General features: G+C 39.1%; 1 protein-coding gene across 5 annotated transcripts in view; it reads right to left on the bottom strand.

The window, feature by feature from the left end:
- Positions 1 to 21,749, bottom strand: part of USP33 (ubiquitin specific peptidase 33) — a 64,652-nt gene extending 42,903 nt beyond the window's left edge. For 2 of the 5 annotated variants that reach the window (XM_058716913.1, XM_058716916.1), the window contains exons 1-4: positions 21,521 to 21,748; positions 2,753 to 2,884; positions 2,282 to 2,335; positions 1,136 to 1,198 (exon numbers count right to left, since the gene is read on the bottom strand). In XM_058716913.1, the coding sequence (XP_058572896.1) occupies positions 1,136 to 1,198; positions 2,282 to 2,335; positions 2,753 to 2,833 (198 nt within the window). In that variant the 5' untranslated portion in view covers positions 2,834 to 2,884; positions 21,521 to 21,748. Of the gene's footprint in view, positions 1 to 1,135; positions 1,199 to 2,281; positions 2,336 to 2,752; positions 2,885 to 5,026; positions 5,139 to 13,021; positions 13,043 to 21,520 lie in introns of those variants that run through there. The other 3 variants (XM_058716914.1, XM_058716917.1, XM_058716915.1) reach the window with 3 other exon arrangements.
- Positions 21,750 to 22,258: the final 509 nt, after the last annotated feature.

Below are 22,258 nucleotides of genomic sequence, written 5' to 3'. Positions count from 1 at the left end.
CATCCACTCTTGACTTCAATTTTCATATTCTCCTAAAATTCCAACTATCATCTTCATAAACCAGGAGGCAAATTTCTTAAATCATTACTCTCTTAATTACAATCTCAATCTAATATTAATCTTAGCAATTCCCCTCCCCACCTTTTAGAAAGTATAAGCAAAAGTTTAACTCCTCTTATATAAAAAGGGAAAATTTTGAATTACAACTTGAATTAATAATGTTGTATTTGCTTGCTTTCCCTTTCCTTCAGGCTCGCTTTAAAAAATATCTTGCAAAGGGGTGCCTGGGTGGCTCAGTCAGTTAAGCGTCTGACTTCAGCTAAGGTCATGATCTCGCAGTCCATGAGCTGTGCTGACAGCTCAAAGCCTGGAGCCTACTTTGGATTCTGTGTCTCCCCTCTCTCTCCGCCCCTCCCCCACTCACGCTCTGTCTCTCTCAAAAATAAACATTAGAAAAAAATTTTTTTAAATATCTTGCATAAAAATTTTCTATACACCAGGTGATATATGGAATTGCTAAATCACTATATTGTAACTAATATAATACTATATGTTAACTAACTGGAATTAAAATAAAAACTTAAGGAATGCCTGGGTGGCTCAGTCAGTTAAGTGTCTGACTCCTGATTTTGGCTCAGGTCACGATCTCACGGTTGTGAGATCGAGCCCCTGACCCCTGTGCATTGGGCTCAATGCTGGGTGTGGAGCCTGCTTGGGATTGTCTTTCCCTCTCCCTCTGCCTCTCCCCTGCTGAAGCACTTTCTCCCTCATCCCCTCCCTACGTTCTTCTCTCTCTCTCTCTCTCTCTCTCTCAAATAGACAGATAAATAAATAAATAAATAGGGGCGCCTGGGTGGCTTGGTCGGTTAAGCGTCTGACTTCGGCTCAGGTCATGATCTCACGGTCCGTGAGTTCGAGCCCCGCGTCGGGCTCTGTGCTGACAGCTCAGAGCCTGGAGCCTGTTTCAGATTCTGTGTCTCCCTCTCTGTCTGCTCCTCCCCTGTTCATGCTCTGTCTCTCTCTGTCTCAAAAATAAATAAACGTTAAAAAAAAAAAAAATTTAAATAAATAAATAAATAAATGGAAACTTACAAAGCAAGTAAATAAACACCAAAAAAATTTTCTATATACATACCTGAGAATGTATAGTGCTATGATCTACTTGTGATTCACCACAACCAACATATGAACATCTGTTCTATAATTATACAGAAAGAAAAATAAGTCATTTTATAACATGTGTAAATATACAACAGCATCACATTTACATTTACAATTAAGTTTTGATCATACGTTTTAACTTAATGACTAAATGACTTTCCATATTCATTTATTTTAACCAAATGGCATTAGGAACAGAGGAATAAAATGAGAATATTTCTAAATTACAAGCTATGTCACCTCTAATATAAGACAAGCATAAAATATTTTAGTGATTAGATGCAGAAATGATGATTCAAAGGGGCACATGCACCCCAACGTTTATAGCAGTGTTATCGACAATAGCGAAATTACGGAAAAGAGCCTAAATGTCCATCAACTAAAGAATGGATAAAGAAAATATGGTGTGTATGTGTGTGTGTGTGTGTGTGTGTGTGTGTGTACGTACGATCAAAATGAAATCTTGCCATTTGCAAAAACATGGATGGAACCAAAAATTACTATGCTAAGCGAAGTAGGTCAAAGAAAGACAGATACCATATGATTTCACTGATAGGTGGAATTTAAGAAACAAAACAGCTGAATATAGGGGAAGAGAAGGAAAAATAAAATAAAAACAGAGAGGGAAACAAACCATAAAAGATTCTTAAACACAGAGAACAAACTGAGGGTTGCTGGAAGGGTGTTGGATGGGGGGACAGGCTAAATGGGTGATGGCCATTAAGGAGGGCACTTGTTGGGATGAGCACTGGGTGTTATATGTAAGTGATGAATCACTAAATTCTACTCTTATAAACTATTATTACACTATATGTTAACTAACTTGGATTAAAATTTTAAAATTTTAAAAAATTTGGATAAAATTAAAAAAATAAGTCTCATAGAAATATATATATACACACACACACACACACACACATATATATTTAGTGATTTATTAAAACTCTGCAAAAGCACTGGAATTTAAAACCCAAAGTTTATAAAGTTTAATTTGTTATCACTAATCATCTTTTTTTAAAGCATGTTCATTTATGAAATCTGTTAAGTGTCAAAAAACTATTATAGTTATCCTTATTCAGATATAAATTTTTATAATACCAAAGTTTTGAAACATACGTACCTCCAAACATGCCCAAAGATTTGGTCCTCTGACTTTACAATCCTGACAAGTACCCTATAAAACAAAAATCAAATAGCATTATCATTATGTTGACACAGCCAAACACATACAATTGACTAATAATATTACATAAGAAATTGGAGGGGCGCCTGGGTGGCTCAGTTGGTTGAGCGTCCAACCTCAGCTCAGGTCATAATCTCGCAGTTCACAAGTTCGAGTCCAGATAGGGCTCTGTGCTGACAGCTTAGAGCCTGGAGCTTGCTTCGGATTCTGTGTCTCCCCTTTCTCTACACCACCCCCACCCTGCTTCTGCTCACGCTCTCTCTCTCTCTCAAAAGTAAATAAATATTAAAAAAATAATAAATTGGAGCCCATGAACACGGAGTATTACAGTAATTTATTTTAAAAAAACACACATTTGAGAGAGCAATGAATGATTTTTCTAAGCAAGGAAAAAACCCTATATCTTACATGAGATTTTTGCATTAAGTCTTCTTTCGTTATTTCACCAACTGAATCCAAATGTGGACAATGATTTTGAAAAGGTGACATTTTGTTAGTAACTTTTTCCTGTCTCCCAAGTATTTCCAAATGAGGTAACACCTATGGGAAAAACAACCAAAAAATGTTAATTAAAAAATGCTAAATATTAAAAATCATTAAAATAAAGGCTAAAATAATAAGCATGCATGTTTACAAGTCTACCCTAGTATATTTTTCAAATATACCTAGATTACTTTCATAATTTAAGTTAACATGTACACTGGAAATTTCTCCACAAAATTAACATTATATTGAAACTGATAACTATGTATCAATGTAAGTTTGTTTCTCCATTACTTTTGCTGCTTTTCCCCCTTTCTCCCATTTCATATTTTAGAATATAAATAAAAGGGAAAAAATTAAAGTTATTCAATTTAAGTACTTGTATCTTTTTTTTTCTTTTTTAAGATTAATCCTTAGACTGGAATAGGAATTAAAAGAACCATCAAATATAAACATTCATTTTCACACTAGCTGCAGCCCCTAGTGATGATATAAATGAAATTGTCTGGTATCTTAGCAATATACCAAGATGGTCACATACTAAAGTTTCTCAAGTTGGCACCACATTGATATTTTGGACCAAATACTTCTCTACTGTGGGGGTTTGCCCTGTGCATTGTAAGGTGTTTAGCAACATTCTTGCTTCAACCCATTAGATGCCAGAACACTCTCACCACTGCTTTTACAAGTACAGTATAAAATTATGCCCTCCGGGTCACCTGGGTGGCTCAGTCAGTTAAGCGTCTGACTTCAGCTCAGGTCATGATCTCACAGTTTGTGAGTTCAAGCCCCGTGTTAGACTCTGTGCTGACAGCTGGGAGCCTGGAGTCTGCTTCAGATTCTGTCTCCCTCTCTCTCTGCCCCTCCCCCGCTCATGCTCTGTCTCTTAAAAAATATATAAAATAAAATTCAAATAAAATAAAATTATGTCCTCAAAGGGACAACATTATCTCAGGTTGAAAACAACATCTTCACAAAATCCTTTCAGCAACCCTGACGCAGAGTACCATTATTATCTTAATTGCATATAAGACTAAGAGTAGACTGGCATAATGAACTCAAGGGGCTACTTTAAGGATGAAATGAGGTAGCACATGTCAAGTGTGTACATACACACACACAGTAGTACACATATGCATATAATTTTATTAGGCACTCTGCAGCATCCCTTTATGTACTTCTTTTTAGATGACCAGTAAGGTCTCATACCTCTCTCTCCCATGAGACCACCAGTTTAAGACTGAGGTAGTTTCCCACATCAATTACAACTTTCCTAATTATCTTCAGGAGTTTCCTCAAATTCCATTAAAATAAACAGAAGGCAAAATGTTTTGTAACCCCAATATACTTAACTTCTTCCAAGACATCACAATATTATAAATGTAATTTATGAGAATGATAGGAATACTATAATGTCACTAAATTTTATCTATCTCCCCTGCAGATCTTATGAATCATAGAGCTAACTGATTTACAGCATTCAACGCATAGAAATCTCACAACTGGTTCAAGTAAAGTGAGTGATTTCCAAGTAAAATCTCAAGTTTAAGTCAGTACTTCCAGATATTTCTTGGATGTGTACATTCTTAACAATAAGGTTTTTCATGCCTTTGGTTCATCCTTGGGGTTTGAGAACACTATTTTGGAAAAAATTAAGAAACTTACTAGGAAAGAATAAACACTTATAAATGTGCTAAAATACTAGCCCATTAGTAAACACATTAAACAGAAAGTTTCAATCAAATGAGTCAAATATTATCTTGCAACCGACAAAATGCAACAGAAATCACTCCGGGGGTTAATACTGAATAAATCATTATCTCTAAACATTATTTTTTTTTTAATGTTTACTCATTTTTGAGAAAGAGAGCATGAGTGGGGAAGGGGCAGAGATAGAGAAAGAGAGAAAGAGAGAAAGAGAGAGAGAGAGAGAGAGGATCTGAAGCGGGCTCTGCACTGACAGCCGCAAGCCCAATGCGGGGTTGGAACTCATGAACCATGAGATCATGACCTGAGCCCAAGTTGGATGCTCAACCAACTGAGCCACCCAGGCACCCCTCTAAACATGAAATTATTACATAAGATTAAACAAGCCATGTGCCAGACTTTCAGATGCATGAAATTTAACTTAAAATAACTGTTAACGTTTTCCATTTCTTATTTATGTTTGTGAAAGGTCTGGCTATCTTTCCCACCCACCTCTCACTTCCTTCTGTGCTTAGATATTTCTTCCTTCTTATCCAATTACCTCCACTGCCAGCCATGATGGAGTGACAGGAACCAGATTTAGCCTCTTTAAATAACTAAAAAGCTAGACAAAATATATAAAATAACGGTTATCAGGCACTGGAAAGTAGGCAACAATTACCCCAGCTTACGCCTAGAAAGAACTTCTAGGCCACAGTGCACGTAGGAGAAAACCCAGTGTCCAGCAGTCTCCTTGAGTTGAAGGGGCAGTGTTGAAAATGCAGAGGCACCAAGGTGGCTAGAATTCACAAGGCAGAGTAACAGAGAGGAAAGAACTAAACAGAGCAAATAAACTCATGAGGTTTGTAGAGGGCTACCATTAGGTCTTCAGCTGAGTACTTATGAGCATGTGCATGTGATTAAACTACCCTAAGCAGGGGAAAGAATTACTGGAAAAGAATAGGTAGAACAACTCTGGCAGCCAACACAAGTTTGTTTGTGTCCCCACCAGCCAGAGTTTAAAGAGTTCATAATACACGGGGAATAAAGTACTCAGAGGGTATTACCTCAATAATAGGAAAAATGTATCCCTAAAGACTACTTTCGGTCTGCCTTTAAAAAGCTCAAAATGAGTATTACAGAGTCAAATTATTCTCAAGGAACATAACTGTGCCCCAGACAAAGGAATGAAAAAAACCCCAGCACCTGACAAGATTAAAAAAATTACAATGTCTGGTATCCACTCAAAAACTACAAAACAAAAACAAGGAAAAAAAAGACATCCAGAGATAACACAGAAGACAGGATAAAGCATAGACGTTTTTAAATTTTTTTTAATGTTTTTAAGTTTATTGTTTTTTAGAGACAGAGAGCAAGTGGGGGAGGGGCAGAGAAAGGGGGAGGGGGGGAGAGAGACAGAGAGAGAGAGAGAGAGAGAGAGAGAGAATGAATCCCAAGCAGGCTCCACACTGTCAGAGCAAAGCCTGATGCAGGGCTCAAACTCACAAACCGTGAGATCAGATCCGAGCCAAAACCAAGAGTTAAATGCATAACCGACTGAGACACTCAGGCGCCCCAAGGATACACATTTGTTTAAAGCAATCTGTACAGGGGCGCCTGGGTGGCTCAGTCGGTTGAGCGTCTGACTTCAGCTCAGGTCACAATCTCGCGGCCCGTGAGTTCAAGCCCCACGTCGGGCTCTGGGCTGATGGCTTGGAGCCTGGAGCCTGCTTCCGATTCTGTGTCTCCCTCTCTCTCTGCCCTCCCCCATTCATGCTCTGTCTCTCTCTGTCTCAAAAATAAATAAACATTAAAAAAAATTGTTTTTAATAAAAAAATTAAAAAAAATAAAAAATAAAGTAATCTGTACACCCAACATGGGACTCAAACTTACAACCCTGAGATAAAAAGTCGCGTGCTCTACTCACTGAGCCAAACAGGCGCCCCAAGATACATATTTTAAAGAGAAACGTGAAGGATAGAAGAAAAAAGACCTAAAGCAAATTTCTAAATGTTAAAAAAAAAAAAAAAGTCTTAGGTGAAAAATACAGTGTATGAGATGAACAGCAGATTAGACAATGCAAAAGAATAATGAACTTAAAGACACAGTGAAAGAAACTATTCAAATTGAAATACAAAAAAAAAAAATTGAGAAATTAGAGTATCACTCAGATGGGTAGAAAAGTCCAAATTTGATGAAAACAAACACAACAAACTTGAAGCACAAGACATATAAACAAATTATATCATGGCACACTAAAAACAAGCTGCTTAAAACCAATAATAAAAAGAGCATCTTCAAAGTAGCCAAAAAAGGCCAATAACATATTCTGGAAACAATACAAGCCAGAAGACCATGGAGCAACATCTGTACAGTACTGAAGGAACACTGTCAACCTAGAATTCCATACCTAGGAAAACACCTTGCAAAGTAAGGGCAAAATAAAGACTTCTTATACAAACGCTGAAAGAATTTATTACCAGCATACCTGCACTATAGAATGTATGTATGTGTTTCAATATTTTTTCTTGTTCATATAATCAAATATAGAAAGAGACATATATGGCCTTTTTTGGTCAATAATACAGACATCCCTCTATCTCAACTTTTTCTTGAATACACGTCATGATGCATACACTGCATAAATCATGCAATTAATTCTTTTACTGATGAATATTCACTTTGTTTCCACATTGTTATTAAAAATAATCATGGGGGCACCTGAGTGGCTGAGTCAATTAAGCATCCAACTTCGGCTCAGGTCATCATCTCACAGTTTGTGGGTTCAAGCCCTGCATCAGGCTTTGTGCTGACAGCTCAGAGACTTCTTCAGATTCTCTATCTCCCTCTCTCTCTCTACCTCTCCCCAACACACACACTCTCTCTTAAAAGTAAACTTAAAAAAACTTTTTTGTAAGTTTATTTATTTTGAAAGAGAAAGAGTGGGGGAGGGGCAGAGAGAGAGGGATAGAGAGAGAATCCCAAGCAGGCTCCACACTGTCAGAGCAGAGCCTAATGTGGGGCTTGATCCCACAAACCATGAGATCATGACCTGAGCCAAAGTCGGACGCTTAACCAACTAAACCACCCAGGAGCCCCTAAAAAAAATTTTATAATAAAAAAAATTTTTTAATGTATTTAATCATACATGTGAAGATTATTTATGAACTCTATTCTATTCTACTGGTCTATGTCTGTCTTAGTACCAATACTATTAACTTTCTTATGGTAGCCTTTATCATTAAAGCCCTTAATTTTTATAAAATCAAACATGTCTCTTATAACAGCTCTGAGTCTCTGATCTTAAAATTTCATTTGGGCACCTGGGTAGCTCAGTTGGTTAAGCATCTGACTTTGGCTCAGGTCACGATCTCATGGTTCATGAGTTCAAGCCCTGCACTGGTCTCTGCACTGACAGTGTGAAGCCTGCTTGGGACACTCTCTCACTCTCTCTATCTACCCCTACCCCACTTGTGTGTTGTCTCTTTCTCAAAAATAAATAAATAAACTTAAAAAAATTTTCCTTCATCCTTGTTTATATACCTAACGCTATAGAATAACCTTAAATATTTTTTTTAAACAAGGCTTTAAAGACAGGAAGACCTGTCTTTAAAGACCTTAAGACAGGAACCCAACGTTATTTTCTTCCAGATGGGCTGACAGTTGTACCAGCACCACTTACTACACAATCTACCCATTACCCACTGAATTGTAATACTATCTTTATTACACTTGCACATATTTCTGGATCCCCTATTTTGTTCCACTAATCTACGTATGCCAATACCATAGTTATTTATTTTTTAATGTATCCCTGAATACTTTTAAGTGTATTTATTTTGAGAGCACAAGCGTACACCCACACACAGGCAAGTGGCAGGGGGCAGAGAAAAAGAGGGAGAGAGAGAGAATCCTAAGCAGTCTCTACACCACCAATGCAGAGCTCAATGTGGGGCTCAAACTCACGAGCTGCAAGATCATGACCTGAACCAAAGTCAGATTCGTAATCAACTGAGCCACCCAGGTGCCCTACCAATACCATATTTAATCTGAATACAAAAAATGTAGAATATTTTGATAACTGTAAGGCATTCCTCCTTCACTATTCCTTTTCAGTTTCCTTGGCTATTCTCTGAATACACTGGAAACATGATAGTTTTACCTAGTTTTCCAATATCAACACTAATTACTTAATTTTACTGTTGCAATGCATTTACTAGAATCTCTAAGACCATCTTGAATATAAAGTGGGGGCATCTGGGTGGCTCAGTCAGGTAAGCATCTGACTTTGGCTCATGTCATGATCTCACACTCCATGGGTTTGAGCCCCACATCTGGCTCTCTGCTGTCAGCACAAAGCCTGCTTCAGATTCTCCGTCTCTCCCCCCTCCTCTCTCCCTTTCCCCCACTCATGCTTTCTCAAAAATAAACATTAAAAAAATGTATTTATATAAATATATACACATATACATACACACACACACACACACACACACACACACACACACACACACACACGTGACTGACTGTGAGGGGCCCTAGGTGGCTCAGCCGGTTAAGGATCTGACTTCGGCTCAGGTCATGATCTCACACTTCTTGGGTTCAAGCCCCACATCGGGCTCTGTGCTGACAGCTCAGAGCCTGGAGCCTGTTTCAGATTCTGTGTCTCTCTCTCTGGCCCTCCCCCGCTCGTGTTCTGTCTCTCTCAAAAATAAATAAATGTTTAAAAAGGTAAAATAAAATAAAATAAAAATAAAGAAATAAAAGTGATTGTGAGCATCCATGTCTGGGTCCTTATTGTGATGGTTTTGCTATTCAGGACATTTGCTATAATTTCCTCCTATTCTTAATTTACTTTTGATTTTTTTAAAGTAAACTATAGGTCCAACATGGGGCTTGAACTCACAACCCTGAGATCGAGTGACATGCTCTACTGACTAAGCCAGCAAGGCACCCCTAATTAGAAACAATCTTAATGAACTTTATTAAATGTCTTCTCAGCAGCTACTGATGGTTTAATATATTCCTTACTTCATCCGATTATATAATCTATTAACAGATTTGATGTAAATAACCCTTGCATTGGTGTAATATACCCTATGGGTCAAAATGTACTATTAGCCTGTTGCTTCATATCTAGATTCCACTGTGTATTTCTATTTAGAGATTTTGCAAGTGAAATTGGCCTTTTTGGGTAACATTTTTATCAGGGATAAAAGTTATGCGTGCTTCACAGAATGCATTTAGTAGCTTTGCATCGTCTAGACCACAGAAAATGTTCCATTATTATCATTATTATATATTATTTATAAATTAAATGAAACTCAGTTGTGAAACTATCTGCTATGCTGCCTCTTTGAAGGACACGTCTTTTTTTTTTTTTTATTCCTTTTTAATGTTTCTTGAGAGAGAGAGAGAGAGAGAGAGAATATGAGTGGGGAGGTGCAGAGAGAGAGACACACACAGAATCTGAAGCAGGCTCTAGGCTCTGAGCTGTCAGCACTGAGCCTGATGTGGGGCCCGAACTCATAAACCTCGATACCATGACCGGAGCTAAAGTCAGGCACTTAACCTAATGAGCCACCCAGGGACTCAGGACATATCTTCAATCATCTTTAAATTCCTTAGTGAGAATGGGTCAATTCAAGTTTTTCACTTCTTGGGTCAATTTTACTAATTTATATTTTGCTATTAAATTATGCATGCCCTCTCAATTTTCAACTTTGGCATTATAGCATGGTTGTGATATTCTCAAGAAAATTTGCATAATGTTTCATTAATCTCTCCTATATCCAGATATCTATGATGTTTCCTTTCTCATTCCTAATCTTGAGTGCTTTTACTTGAATTCTTTTTTTCCTTCTATAGCAGGTTTATCTAGTTCATTGGTCTTGGCAAAAAGACAGCTTTGCAATTTATCCTTTCCACTATTTTTTGTTCTGCTGCTTCCAATTCCATTAAAGTTTTATCTTTAATTTCCACGTCCTACTTGGTTTTGGTTTTATTTTCTTAATCCCTAAATATAAGTACTAAATTCTCTTATTTTTTTACTTAATAAAAGTATTTAATTTGATTACATTTTCCTCTAATGTTTACCAATTAAATGGAAATGTTCTCATGGCTTTCTAGACAGTCTTAATCTCACTTTGATTTTAAAATGTTTTAAGTCCACCATTAGAAGAATGGATATACAAATGGCACATTCACAACTAAATACAACACAATAGTTTAACTGCATGACATGGATGGATAATTTACCAACAGAGAAAGCTCTAAAGGACATAAGTTGGATTGGGAAAAAAGGAAGCTATAGAATGATACATACTGTATAAAACCACTGAAGTAAAAATTTTAAACCAGCATTACAGCACATTATATCTGGATACAGATACATCCTTTTTTTTTTTTTTTTAATTTTTTTTTCAACGTTTTTTTTTAAATTTATTTTTGGACAGAGAGAGACAGAGCATGAACGGGGGAGGGGCAGAGAGAGAGGGAGACACAGAATCGGAAACAGGCTCCAGGCTCCGAGCCATCAGCCCAGAGCCTGACGCGGAGCTCGAACCCATGGACCGCGAGATCGTGACCCGGCTGAAGTCGGACGCTTAACCGACTGCGCCACCCAGGCGCCCCATGGATACAGATACATCCTATAAAAATACAAGAGGTATTGCAGGTTGTGCACTCTGAATGTTGCCTCAGAACAAAGAAATGGGGACCGGGGAATAAATTCTCTGCTTTAGTATCTGGTATTAATTTTCTGGTATATAAACAATTTAATGAGAATTAATAAATATAAACAAAAGCTAACAATTTGAACCAAGGCTATTTAGTATTCCTTAACAATTAAACACAACACTATCAAAATAGAAGGCCCTTAATATTCTAGTTACCTAGTTTTACTCAATTAATTCAGTATGGTAAAAAAAAAAAAAAATCACTCTTTTATTCCTTCTTTTGATAAAGATTTACTGAGAGTAGGCTATTTAGATATAAGGGAGTAAGACAACAGGGGTTCTAAGCTACTTCAATTTCTTCTCCAGCATATACCAAAAGAAAGAAGGCATGCATGCTTTCATTCTGGCCTGACAGTTTGTCCAGGGAAGACAGGTACTAGGCATTAGAAAAGACAGACAACATAAAGGCAGTAAAAATGAATGTATATGAAAATGCTATTTGTTCAGTATATAGATGTATATCCAACAGAAGTCTGAGACTCCTCTAGAAGCGTGTGGTTCACAAGATGGGAATCACTATGGAGCACAAGAAAATTCAAGCTCTGCATGGAAATTAAGGCTTTCCATAATTTGACCTCAATTTGTCCTTACCTTTACAATCTTTTATCTGGCAACCTTTTCCTCTGTCTAGCCTAGCTACAGTATTTGAAATTTTCTCAGCCTTATAATGATAGTAATAACCCCAACTAAAAAATGTTTCTGGCTGAATTCACACACTATGACGCACAGCTCAATTGCCTATCTATAGATTCAAAACTGCTTCTGAAGATGATACTTTTAAGTCGGGGGATGGGAGAAGGGAAATACCATGGCAGTAAAATCAAGTTTCATGCCCAAACTTCTGGCCTTACCATCCGAATAAGACCAGATATTCAAATTTTAGGAAAAGCACAGGGACCTGTGTTATTAATATATGTTACACATCAAGACATAGTTGGTGACCTAATGAGAACCTTTTAATATTGGGAAACTGCCTGCATTCCACTGTCTAGTCTAACCTGAAAGGTAAATATAAAGTCATATTCAAGCAACCATGAGAAAAGAATTAGGAAAACTGGTAAATAACAGTAATAGAGAAGATCGATACGAATCCAGAAGGTCTCTACTAGCAGGTGGCAGAACTGTTCGTACTTTTAACAAAAATCTGGATGAATATACAGAAGGCAGGCTAGTGAAATATAGTTATATAATTATTTTAAAAAAGATTTTTTTTTGGGGGGGTGCCCAGCTCAGTCAGTAGACTCTTGATCTCAGGGTAAGTTCGAACCCCATGCTGGGCACAGAGTTTACTCAAAAAATAAAAATAGGGTGGGGCGCCTGGGTGGCTCAGTCGGTTAAGCGTCCGACTTCAGCTCAGGTCACGATCTCGCGGTCCGTGAGTTCGAGCCCCGCGTCGGGCTCTGGGCTGATGGCTCAGAGCCTGGAGCCTGCTTCCCATTCTGTGTCTCCCTCTCTCTCTGCCCCTGCCCGGTTCATGCTGTCTCAAAAATAAATAAAACGTTAAAAAATAAAAAATAAAAAAAAATAACAATAAAAATAAAAATAGGGACACCTAGGTGGCTCAGCTGGTTGAGCATCTGACTCTTGATTTTAGCTCACGTCATGATCTCAAGGTTCATGAGTTTGAGGCCTGTAAAAGGCTCTGTGTTGACAGCAGGGAGCCTGCTTGGGATTCTTTCTCTCTCTCCCCCCTCTCTCTCAAAAATAAACATAATTAATAAATAAATAAATAAATAAATAAATAAATAAATAAATAAATAAATAAGGCACCTGAGTGGCTCAGTAGGTTGAGTGCCCAACTCTTAGTTTTGGCTCAGGTCATGATCTCAGGGCTGTGGGATCGAGCTCCCCATCAAGCTCCGTGTGAACACGGAGCCTGCTTGGGATTCTCTCTCCTCCTGCTCCTCTCCCTCACGTGCGCGCTCTCTCTCTCTCTCTCTCTCTTTCCCCAAAATAAATGAAACAAATATTTTAAGTTTATTTGAGAGAGAGGGCACGTACATGCCAAAGACAGTGGGGGAGGGGTAAAGGAAGAAATAGAATCCCAAGCAGGCTCCATGCTGTCAGCACAGAGCCCAACATGGGGCTCAATCAAACCCACAAACCATGAGACCATGACCTCAGCTGAAATCAAGAGGTAGACACTGAACTGAGTCACCCAGGTGCCCACAAAAAGATTTTTTAAAGACATAAATAAAATTAAAACATAAAACCTAAAAACTGAATAAAATCGTTATCTTTCTTACATGTTTTTTTATACATGATGGAGATTAAAGAGTACACTTATGATGAGCACTGAGTCATGTACAGAATTGTTGAATCACTATATTGTACACCTGAAACTAATATACCATTTTATGTTAACTACACTGGAAATAAAATTTATTATGATGAGGGGAACCTGGGTGGCTCAGTCGGTTGAGCATCCAACTCCTGATATTGGCTCAGGCTGTCATCTCGTGATTGTGAGGTCAAGCCCCAACATAGCGGTCTGGACTGAGCATGGAGCCTGCTTGGGATATTCTCAATCTCTCTCTCTCTCTGCCTCTCCCCTGCTCACACTGTCTGTCTCACAGTAAACATTTAAAAAGATAAAGTATGTTATGACAAGCACTGGATGTTATACATAAGTTATGAATCACTGAATTCTACTCCTGAAACCAATACTACACTATACATTAACTAGAATTTAAATCAAAATCTGAAACAAAAACAATTTTTAACTTAATAAAAAATAAACTGAAAAAATAGTTTTTAAAGAAAAAATAGGGGCGCCTGGGTGGCTCAGTCGGTTGAGCGTCAGACTTCAGCTCAGGTCACGATCTCGTGGTCCGTGAGTTCGAGCCCCGCGTCAGGCTCTGGGCTGATGGCTCAGAGCCTGGAGCCTGCTTCCGATTCTGTGTCTCCCTCTCTCTCTGCCCCTCCCCCATTCATGCTCTGTCTCTCTCTGTCTCAAAAATAAATAAATGTTAAAAAAAAAAAAATTTAACAAAAAAAAAAAAGGAAAAAATAAACTTTAGAAAAATGAACTAAAATTAAAGATGTTGATACAATATTCTAAAGGAGGGTTCAAAGAATCTAATATCTAAAGTGATGGTAAATGTATACGTATATATATGTATACATACATACACATATATGCTAATATATATATATATATATATATATATATACACTTAATACAGGGTGAGATAATAAGCACTCAATAAGTAAATATTAACCACTATGCAAGCAATTCAAAGCATGGACATTTAGAGAGAAAGCAAAGGTTGGAGGACTTTACATATGTGTTCCAATTATTTGGACATAATGATCAAAGTATGAGGGATCCTTTCTTTTTTATATAACCAGAGAAAAGTGAGAAATAGCAAACCCAATCAATGGTGAAGATTTTCAGTGATTAGAGCTACGCAAAAATGGAGGGTCCAATCTTGGGAAATAGGATGTTGCCCATCATTGTTACACAGAGGCTGGATGACCACCTGTCAGAGGTATTCCAAAGGACAGTATTTTGCACTAAAAAGTCAATTCTAAGATACTCTAATTTAGAAAAATTAATTTGCCTGTCAGAAGTTTCAATTTAGACTACTGTTTCACCACAACTAATCTGACTAGTCCAAGTGGCACTATTTTATTTTATTTTATTTTTTTTTTTTAAACGTTTTTTATTTATTTTTTTGGGACAGAGAGAGACAGAGCATGAACGGGGGAGGGGCAGAGAGAGAGGGAGACACAGAATCGGAAACAGGCTCCAGGCTCCGAGCCATCAGCCCAGAGCCCGACGCGGGGCTCGAACTCACGGACCGCGAGATCGTGACCTGGCTGAAGTCGGCCGCTTAACCGACTGCGCCACCCAGGCGCCCCGGCACTATTTTAAATATTAGGCTTTAGAATTATTTATTATTATTAACAGCAAAAATGCAATATTGTAATAAGCTTATGGCTAATTTTTCCATATTTACCATAGAAGAAAACTGCTATACAATAAAAGCAAGCAGAAAAAAACTGTTTTGATAAGTGGAAATATTAATGAAAAGAGTGCAAAAACAAAAAGAAAAGTTTACTTCATTCTAAATCAATCTACAGCTAAGTGTTCATGGAGACTTTTTAACCTATGAAATCTGCTGATGACCACTTTAAAGAAATTTCTTGTTTCTTGTCCTTTAAAACAATATTCTAGCTGGGGCGCCTGGGTAGCTTGGTCGGTTAAGCGTCCGACTTCGGCTCAGGTCATGTCTCACGGTCCGTGAGTTCAAGCCCCGCATCGGGCTCTGTGCTGACAGCTCAGAGCCTGGAGCCTGTTTCAGATTCTGTGTCTCCCTCTCTCTCTGCCCCTCCCCTGTTCATGCTCTGTCTCTCTCTGTCTCAAAAATAAATAAACGTTTAAAAAAATTAAAAAAAAAAACAAAACAATATTCTAGCAAACACAAACTCCTTCAAATCTTCACACAGGTCTCACAGTTCTATAACTCCTTCCCTATTCGTTAAGATTCAAACCATAACATAGAAAAAGAAATGTAACGCTAATTTTCTAGTTTCCATCTTTCTAAAAACATGTGCCTTTGACCCTTAACAGTCTAATCAATGGCAGAGCCTTATTAAATCTATTGAGAGAACTATATAAGCTCCTGATTTCTCTACCTGCAATGTATCTGTTCTAGAATCCATTCTTAACATTGACACAATAAATCATCCAAAAGCATCTCTCTGATCTGATAACTCTCACTCCAAATAAAGTGAAATTTGTAATTAATTAGCATTTCCTACAAAGAAAAAAAAAATCTGTCCAATAATGGCAAAGTACAGTCAACTGTCACTTTATCTAGTTGAAATACCTGTAACAAACACTAGGGAAAGAAGAGAAAGGAGGGGGAGAGAAAAGAGAGAGAGGAAGAGAGAGGGAAAACAAGAAAGAATGAATATGACAGAGTTCTGAGAGAGGTTCAAACCAGCTGAGGTAATTTTCACCCTAAGTCACTTCTGAGCAAGATGGAGAGGTGATTAAGCAACAGTATGTTGGCATTATGGGATAATCATTAAAATCACTTATGAAGACACCTTAGAAACATGAAAAAACAAATGCAACCACCATATTCAAATGAAAACCACTCTAAGAATTAATTTTGTCTTTTTTGTTTGTTTACCAGAATATTGGTGATTATAAAAAAGAATCAAGGGGCGCCTGGCTGGCTCAGTCACTAGAGCATGAAGCTCTTGATCTTGGGGTTGTAAGTTCGAGTCCCACATTGGGTGTATAGATTATTTAAAAAAATAATAAAATGTTTAGGGGCGCCTGGGTGGCGCAGTCGGTTAAGCGTCCGACTTCAGCCAGGTCACGATCTCGCGGTCCGTGAGTTCGAGCCCCGCGTCAGGCTCTGGGCTGATGGCTCCGAGCCTGGAGCCTGTTTCCGATTCTGTGTCTCCCTCTCTCTCTGCCCCTCCCCCGTTCATGCTCTGTCTCTCTCTGTCCCAAAAATAAATAAAAAACGTTGAAAAAAAAATTAAAAAAAAAAAAAAATAATAATAATAAAATGTTTAAAAGTAAATAAATTTTAAAAGAATCACAATTTATTCATCAAAATTTATTCCTCTACTAAAAATATCAGAAATTCTTCAAGATTTTATAGTTAAAACTGTAGTGAATGGTCTTATTTTATATCACACTCAGTCCCATATTTTCATATTACCATATTTCAGGAATGTGCTAGGCCCTGGTAATACAGAGATCTAAGTAACAAAGACTTATGATCAAGATGGGCCAAACAATGTAAGTGTAGTCAGGGTGGCAGCACTGCTCAAATCCCCAAAGTACTTTCCCTTTTGAATGGTCATACACTCTCTATTAATGCTCTTCAACACCCTGAAATTTTTATTCTCCTGAAGTAACTAATGTGAGTATCAGTGACCTTCCGGCAACCCTCCTCAATCACAAGTTAACTTTCAAATGTCAGAGCCATCTTGGATTCCCTCCTGTACACATCCTGTATTCTATCAATTACTAGATTCTCTGTGCTTTTTCACCAATTTTCCTCAATTCACATTTCTTCTTCTAGGTTTCCACAAAAATTGAGGCTTTTATTGCACAACTGAATTATTTAATGAGAACACATATTAACAGAGTTAAGATCTGGTCCCCTATCCCTTCAGCTCATCTCAGTATTCACTTGCAGTCTGGTAAGGACATTATCCGAGCACACACTCACAACTTCCCACCTCCACCACTCCTCTGCTTCTAAATTCTCCAGCACCTCAGGAGCTTGCCTAACCTTAGCCAAGGCAACTAACTGTGCGCAAGGCATTTCAAAGACAATCTCAATCAGTGAGGTCCAGTAGGAGAAAAACTCTTCAACTCCCCTTCATTTGGCAGGACAATTCTGAGGCAGTTCTACAAAAATCTCCATAGGATTAACCTCCCCAGTTGCCCATTAGTTGGCTTTTCTTTCCCCTTCCCTCTTTTTTTTTTTTTTTTTTTTTTTGGTGCAAAAAGGTGATTTTATTAAAACATGGGGGCAGGACCCATGGGCAGGAAGAGCTGCACCCTTCCTTGACTCTTTGCCCATTCTCTCACTGCAACTTCTGGCGTCTCACCTGCATACGTGTCTTTTGTTTTTTTCATTTAAGTAAGCTATACTGCCCAACATGGGGCTTGAACTCACAACCCCAAGATCAAGAGTCACATGCTCTACTAAGCCAGCCAAGCACCCCTGAACCCATGTTCTTATCTCAAGGCCTACTTTCAAGATAGCACATCAGAGAAACTTACGAGGGCCACAGAAATAATGCTCTGGACATCATAACCTAAAGCTGCCCAGTCTCCTGGTCTCAACCTACTCCCAATTACAGCTAATTCCGCATTCATGTGCTAACACATACCTCTTCTGATCAAACACCTTTAATGAAGTCTTTCATAATTTGTCTTTTTCACCTCCTATTACTAACTTATATAAAACATAATAATTTACTATCTGCCAAATTATTCTACTAATCCTTTCTTAAATATAACTTGTACCGGGGCGCCTGGGTGGCGCAGTCGGTTAAGCGTCGGACTTCAGCCAGGTCACGATCTCGCGGTCTGTGAGTTCGAGCCCCGCGTCAGGCTCTGGGCTGATGGCTCGGAGCCTGGAGCCTGTTTCCGATTCTGTGTCTCCCTCTCTCTCTGCCCCTCCCCCGTTCATGCTCTGTCTCTCTCTGTCCCAAAAATAAATAAAAAACGTTGAAAAAAAAAATTAAAAAAAAAAAAATATATAACTTGTACCTTTCCAGGAACCCAATTATCTTTTTTTTTTTAATTTTTTAATGTTTACTTATTTTTGAGAGAAAGAGCACAAGTGGGGGAGGGGCAATGAGAGAGGGAGACACAGAATCGGAAGCTGACTCCAGACACTGAGCTGTCAGCACAGAGCCCAACACATCGTCCAACTTTCAAGGTGTGAGATCATGACCTGAGCCAAAGTCACCCAACTGAGCCAACCAGGCACAACTATCTTTTCATTTTAGAAATGTCCTATGGAATTCTCGTATCGAAAACCTTTCAAAGCTCACTCATCTCAAGTACTATCTCTACCAAGACTCAATCACAAGTAATATCTCCCTCACCTAAATTCCTGATTATAATACTCATATGGTACTTACAGCGGGGGGGGGGGGGGGGGGGGGGGGGGCACGACTACTTGACAGCAGGCTTGACTGTAATTACGTTCTTTGAAGGCAGAAACCATGTTTCATTCTTTCTTTTCCAAAGGGCTTTTCCTTGTAAACTAAACAGATAACTTACTTAGCCTTCTAAGATAAATTTATTTCGATACATGAATAATTTTTAAAATATTAGTTCTTGGGGAGCCTGGCTGGCTCAGTGAGTAGAGCAAGCAACTCTTGATCTCAGAGTAATGAGTTCAACTCCCATGTAGGGTGTACCGCTTAAAGAAAGATAATAATAAAATATCAGTTTTATTTATATACTATACTGTACAAAATTCATGATCCTTTTTATAGATGATTAAACCATTCTACTTATCTTGTACTCTTTGGAGCTATCTTACTTATTAAAACGCTCTTGTAATCACATGCAGACTTGAAAAAAAAGGTTTAAAAACTACACTAAATAAGGAAGTGTTACTGGGGCACCTGGCTGAGGAAGGCTCAGTCAGAGGATTTTGTGGTTCTTTTTTAATTTTTTTTTTTTTTAAGTTTATTTATTTTTGACAGAGACAGAGTGCGAGCATAAGCTGGGGAGGTGCAGACAGAGAGGGAGACACAGAATCCGAAACAGGCTCCAGGCTCTGAGCTGCCAGCACAGAGCCTGATGCAAGTCCCGAACTCACGAACTGTGAGATCATGACCTGGGCCGAAGTTGGATGCTTAACCAACTGAGCCACCCAGGGGTCCCAAGTGTATGTGACTCTTGATCTCAGGGTTCTGAGTTCAAGCCCCACACTAGATGTAGAGATTACTTAAGTAAATAAAACTTAAAACAAAAAAAAAGAGCTGTTACTTATTCTTTTCTTTTTAAAAAATGTCTACATTTCATGTCTCACCAAAAATCGTTCATTATTTATGTACTTCATTTTCTTGCAATGAGTCCACAATCTGTCATATATTACAATTCACAGTGCTCTAATATCCAACTGAATTCCAATTTTTATCAGTTATTTCAGCAAGATTTTTTCAGGCTTTAAGGAAATTCTGATCCTTACACAATTTCGAAATGCTTCTGTCATGGGAAAAGACTTTACTTCTTGGCATTCCTAATTTAGAAAACTGGCATGAGGTTCAAACAAGATTGCACATGTGAAAGGTCACTGAAAATTCTAGCAGCAATACATAAAAATTAAGAATTATCTCCTTAACTCAGAATTTCAAATATTTAAAATAAACTATTTACTACAATCTAACTGCCCTGCTATTTGGTTATTGGTAGTTTATAAAAAGCTCATTAAGACAAAAAAGTGAAAGTCGGCAATAAACCAGATCAAAAATAAGATGCAATCTTATGTAGACTACCCCTCTTGCATACAGCAGTTCAAATATTTTATTCTTGTAATATTTTTGTACAGTTCTTTTTTTAAATCCTACCAAAGTAAGTGAAATAACATAAACCTACCAGCATAATGTAACTATTACTATTACCTTCTCTTAAAATTAGCTTTGTCTTCAGTAAGATTCCTACTCTTTCTCCTTACTTATATTAATAGCCCGAATTCATTATTTGTATTAGGTTCAAGTAATAGCTTATTATCTGCTTTGGTCAGACCTTCCCAAACGATAAAATCGTCTCATCTAGAAATGGAACGAAGAAGGCCTCATTATTTTTTAAACAGGTTTTTCTTAAAGGAAAAATAATCTAATTAAGCTAACAAATTATATAATTCTATACAACTATTAAGAAGTCTAGAGATCCTTGTAAAATTCATTCTCAGTTTAGAACCTATGGGTGCTCCTGCTAGGATTTCACCCTCTGATTGAATTTTCCAGGCCTAATACTAATTACATGAGAATGTAAATCCTAATAAAAATATTAAGTTGAGGGCAAAACAGCTAGGAGATTTTCAAACAACAATTCAACTTGCACCCTGTAAACATTCAAATAAAGAACATTTTGTACTTGGTAAATATGTACGAGTAAAAAGATCTGGGAAACCACACACTATGGAAATTCGACACAAACAAAAGCTGTAGATGAACAGACTGTACGGGATAACCTCTGAAACAATATGGATCAAACACTGGTCGAAGAAACATTCCAGGGAGAATGACACCTAAGATTTTCCCGTTAATAACAACGAATAACGGGGCTTTGGGGCTGCACAAACAGGTCCGATCACCTCAACTGCGCTGCAAAACGAAACCGGGACCTAGGAGCCAGCGCGCTGCGGGGCTTTCAGTAGTCTGCACCCACCGGGAGGGCCTGGCAAGCCGGAATGGAGATACCAAGGAAAGGAGCGGGGCCCCTTTCAGGGACTCGCTACACCCCTCTTATCTCCCGCTTCCCAGGGGCGCGCCCCCTGGGGACCCTTCCTCAAATTTACGACTGACTCGCGTCCTCCGCCGACCCCTATCGGGGCGGCCTCCAGATCATTCCTGAAACGCAGAGCACTGAGAGAGACTGAGGCCTTCTTCTCGTCCATGCGACCACCACATCCCTAGACCAAGAAAAAGAGGCCACTGCAGCGGCCGCAGCCCCAGCGCGCGGGAGCGAGAACCGAGACCGGCCCCTGGCTGCAGGCGAGGCGCCCTTCGGCCCCGCGCCCCTCCCAGGAGCGCCGCGCTCACCTCCACGGCCTTCCCCGCGGGCCCCGCCAGCACAGCCAATGGTGGCCTGCGGCCGCACCTCCGCAAAATCCTCTCTCACTACCCGGGATTCAGGGAGGTGAGGCGTCGCGTCGGGAAGGTAGGAAAACGGCTCTGCAGCGCTGCCCGCAGGGTCCCCGCCTCCCGCACCGGCCACTTTCCGCAGCAGCCGCAGCTCCTTCCGGTGTCTCCGCGGACGCCGCAGGCGTCTGGGGCGCCGCGGTTGGGCGGGAAGGGGCGGAGCTGCAAAGATACCCCGCCCCGCCCCCAGGGCGTGGCCGCGGCGGCAGGGACCAGGTGCGGAGACCCAGGCCTGCCCTCAGGATCAGGGCTTACTTAGTAGTTTGGGTACTGGAACTCAGTACAAATCAGAGCAGTTTTAGGCTTTGGGCTCTTGTCGTTTTTACACGTGTTCTCCCGCTCTTCTGCATTCACGCTATACGGCCTTTAGCAGGTCTTGTCTCAATGAGTTAGAGAATTTGCATTAAGCCTGGCTGCTGAAGGGCCTCAGGTGTCCAACCTTAGGCAAAGAAACATTAGACAACTTTTTTTTTTTTTTTTTTTTTTTTTTTTGAGGGCGAGAGACAGAGCGTGAGCAGGGGAGGGTCAGAGAAAGAAGGAGACACACAGAATCTGAAACAGGCTCCAGGCTCTGAACTGTCAGCACAGAGCCAGAGGCGGGACTCGAATTGGTGAACTGTGAGATCTTGACCTGAGCCC

Source organism: Neofelis nebulosa, chromosome 2 (assembly GCF_028018385.1).
Source record: "Neofelis nebulosa isolate mNeoNeb1 chromosome 2, mNeoNeb1.pri, whole genome shotgun sequence".
In the NCBI taxonomy this organism is placed as follows: Eukaryota; Metazoa; Chordata; class Mammalia; order Carnivora; family Felidae; genus Neofelis; species Neofelis nebulosa.
The sequence above is the reverse complement of the archived record's forward strand: the minus strand, read 5'-3'. Positions and strand labels throughout refer to the sequence as shown.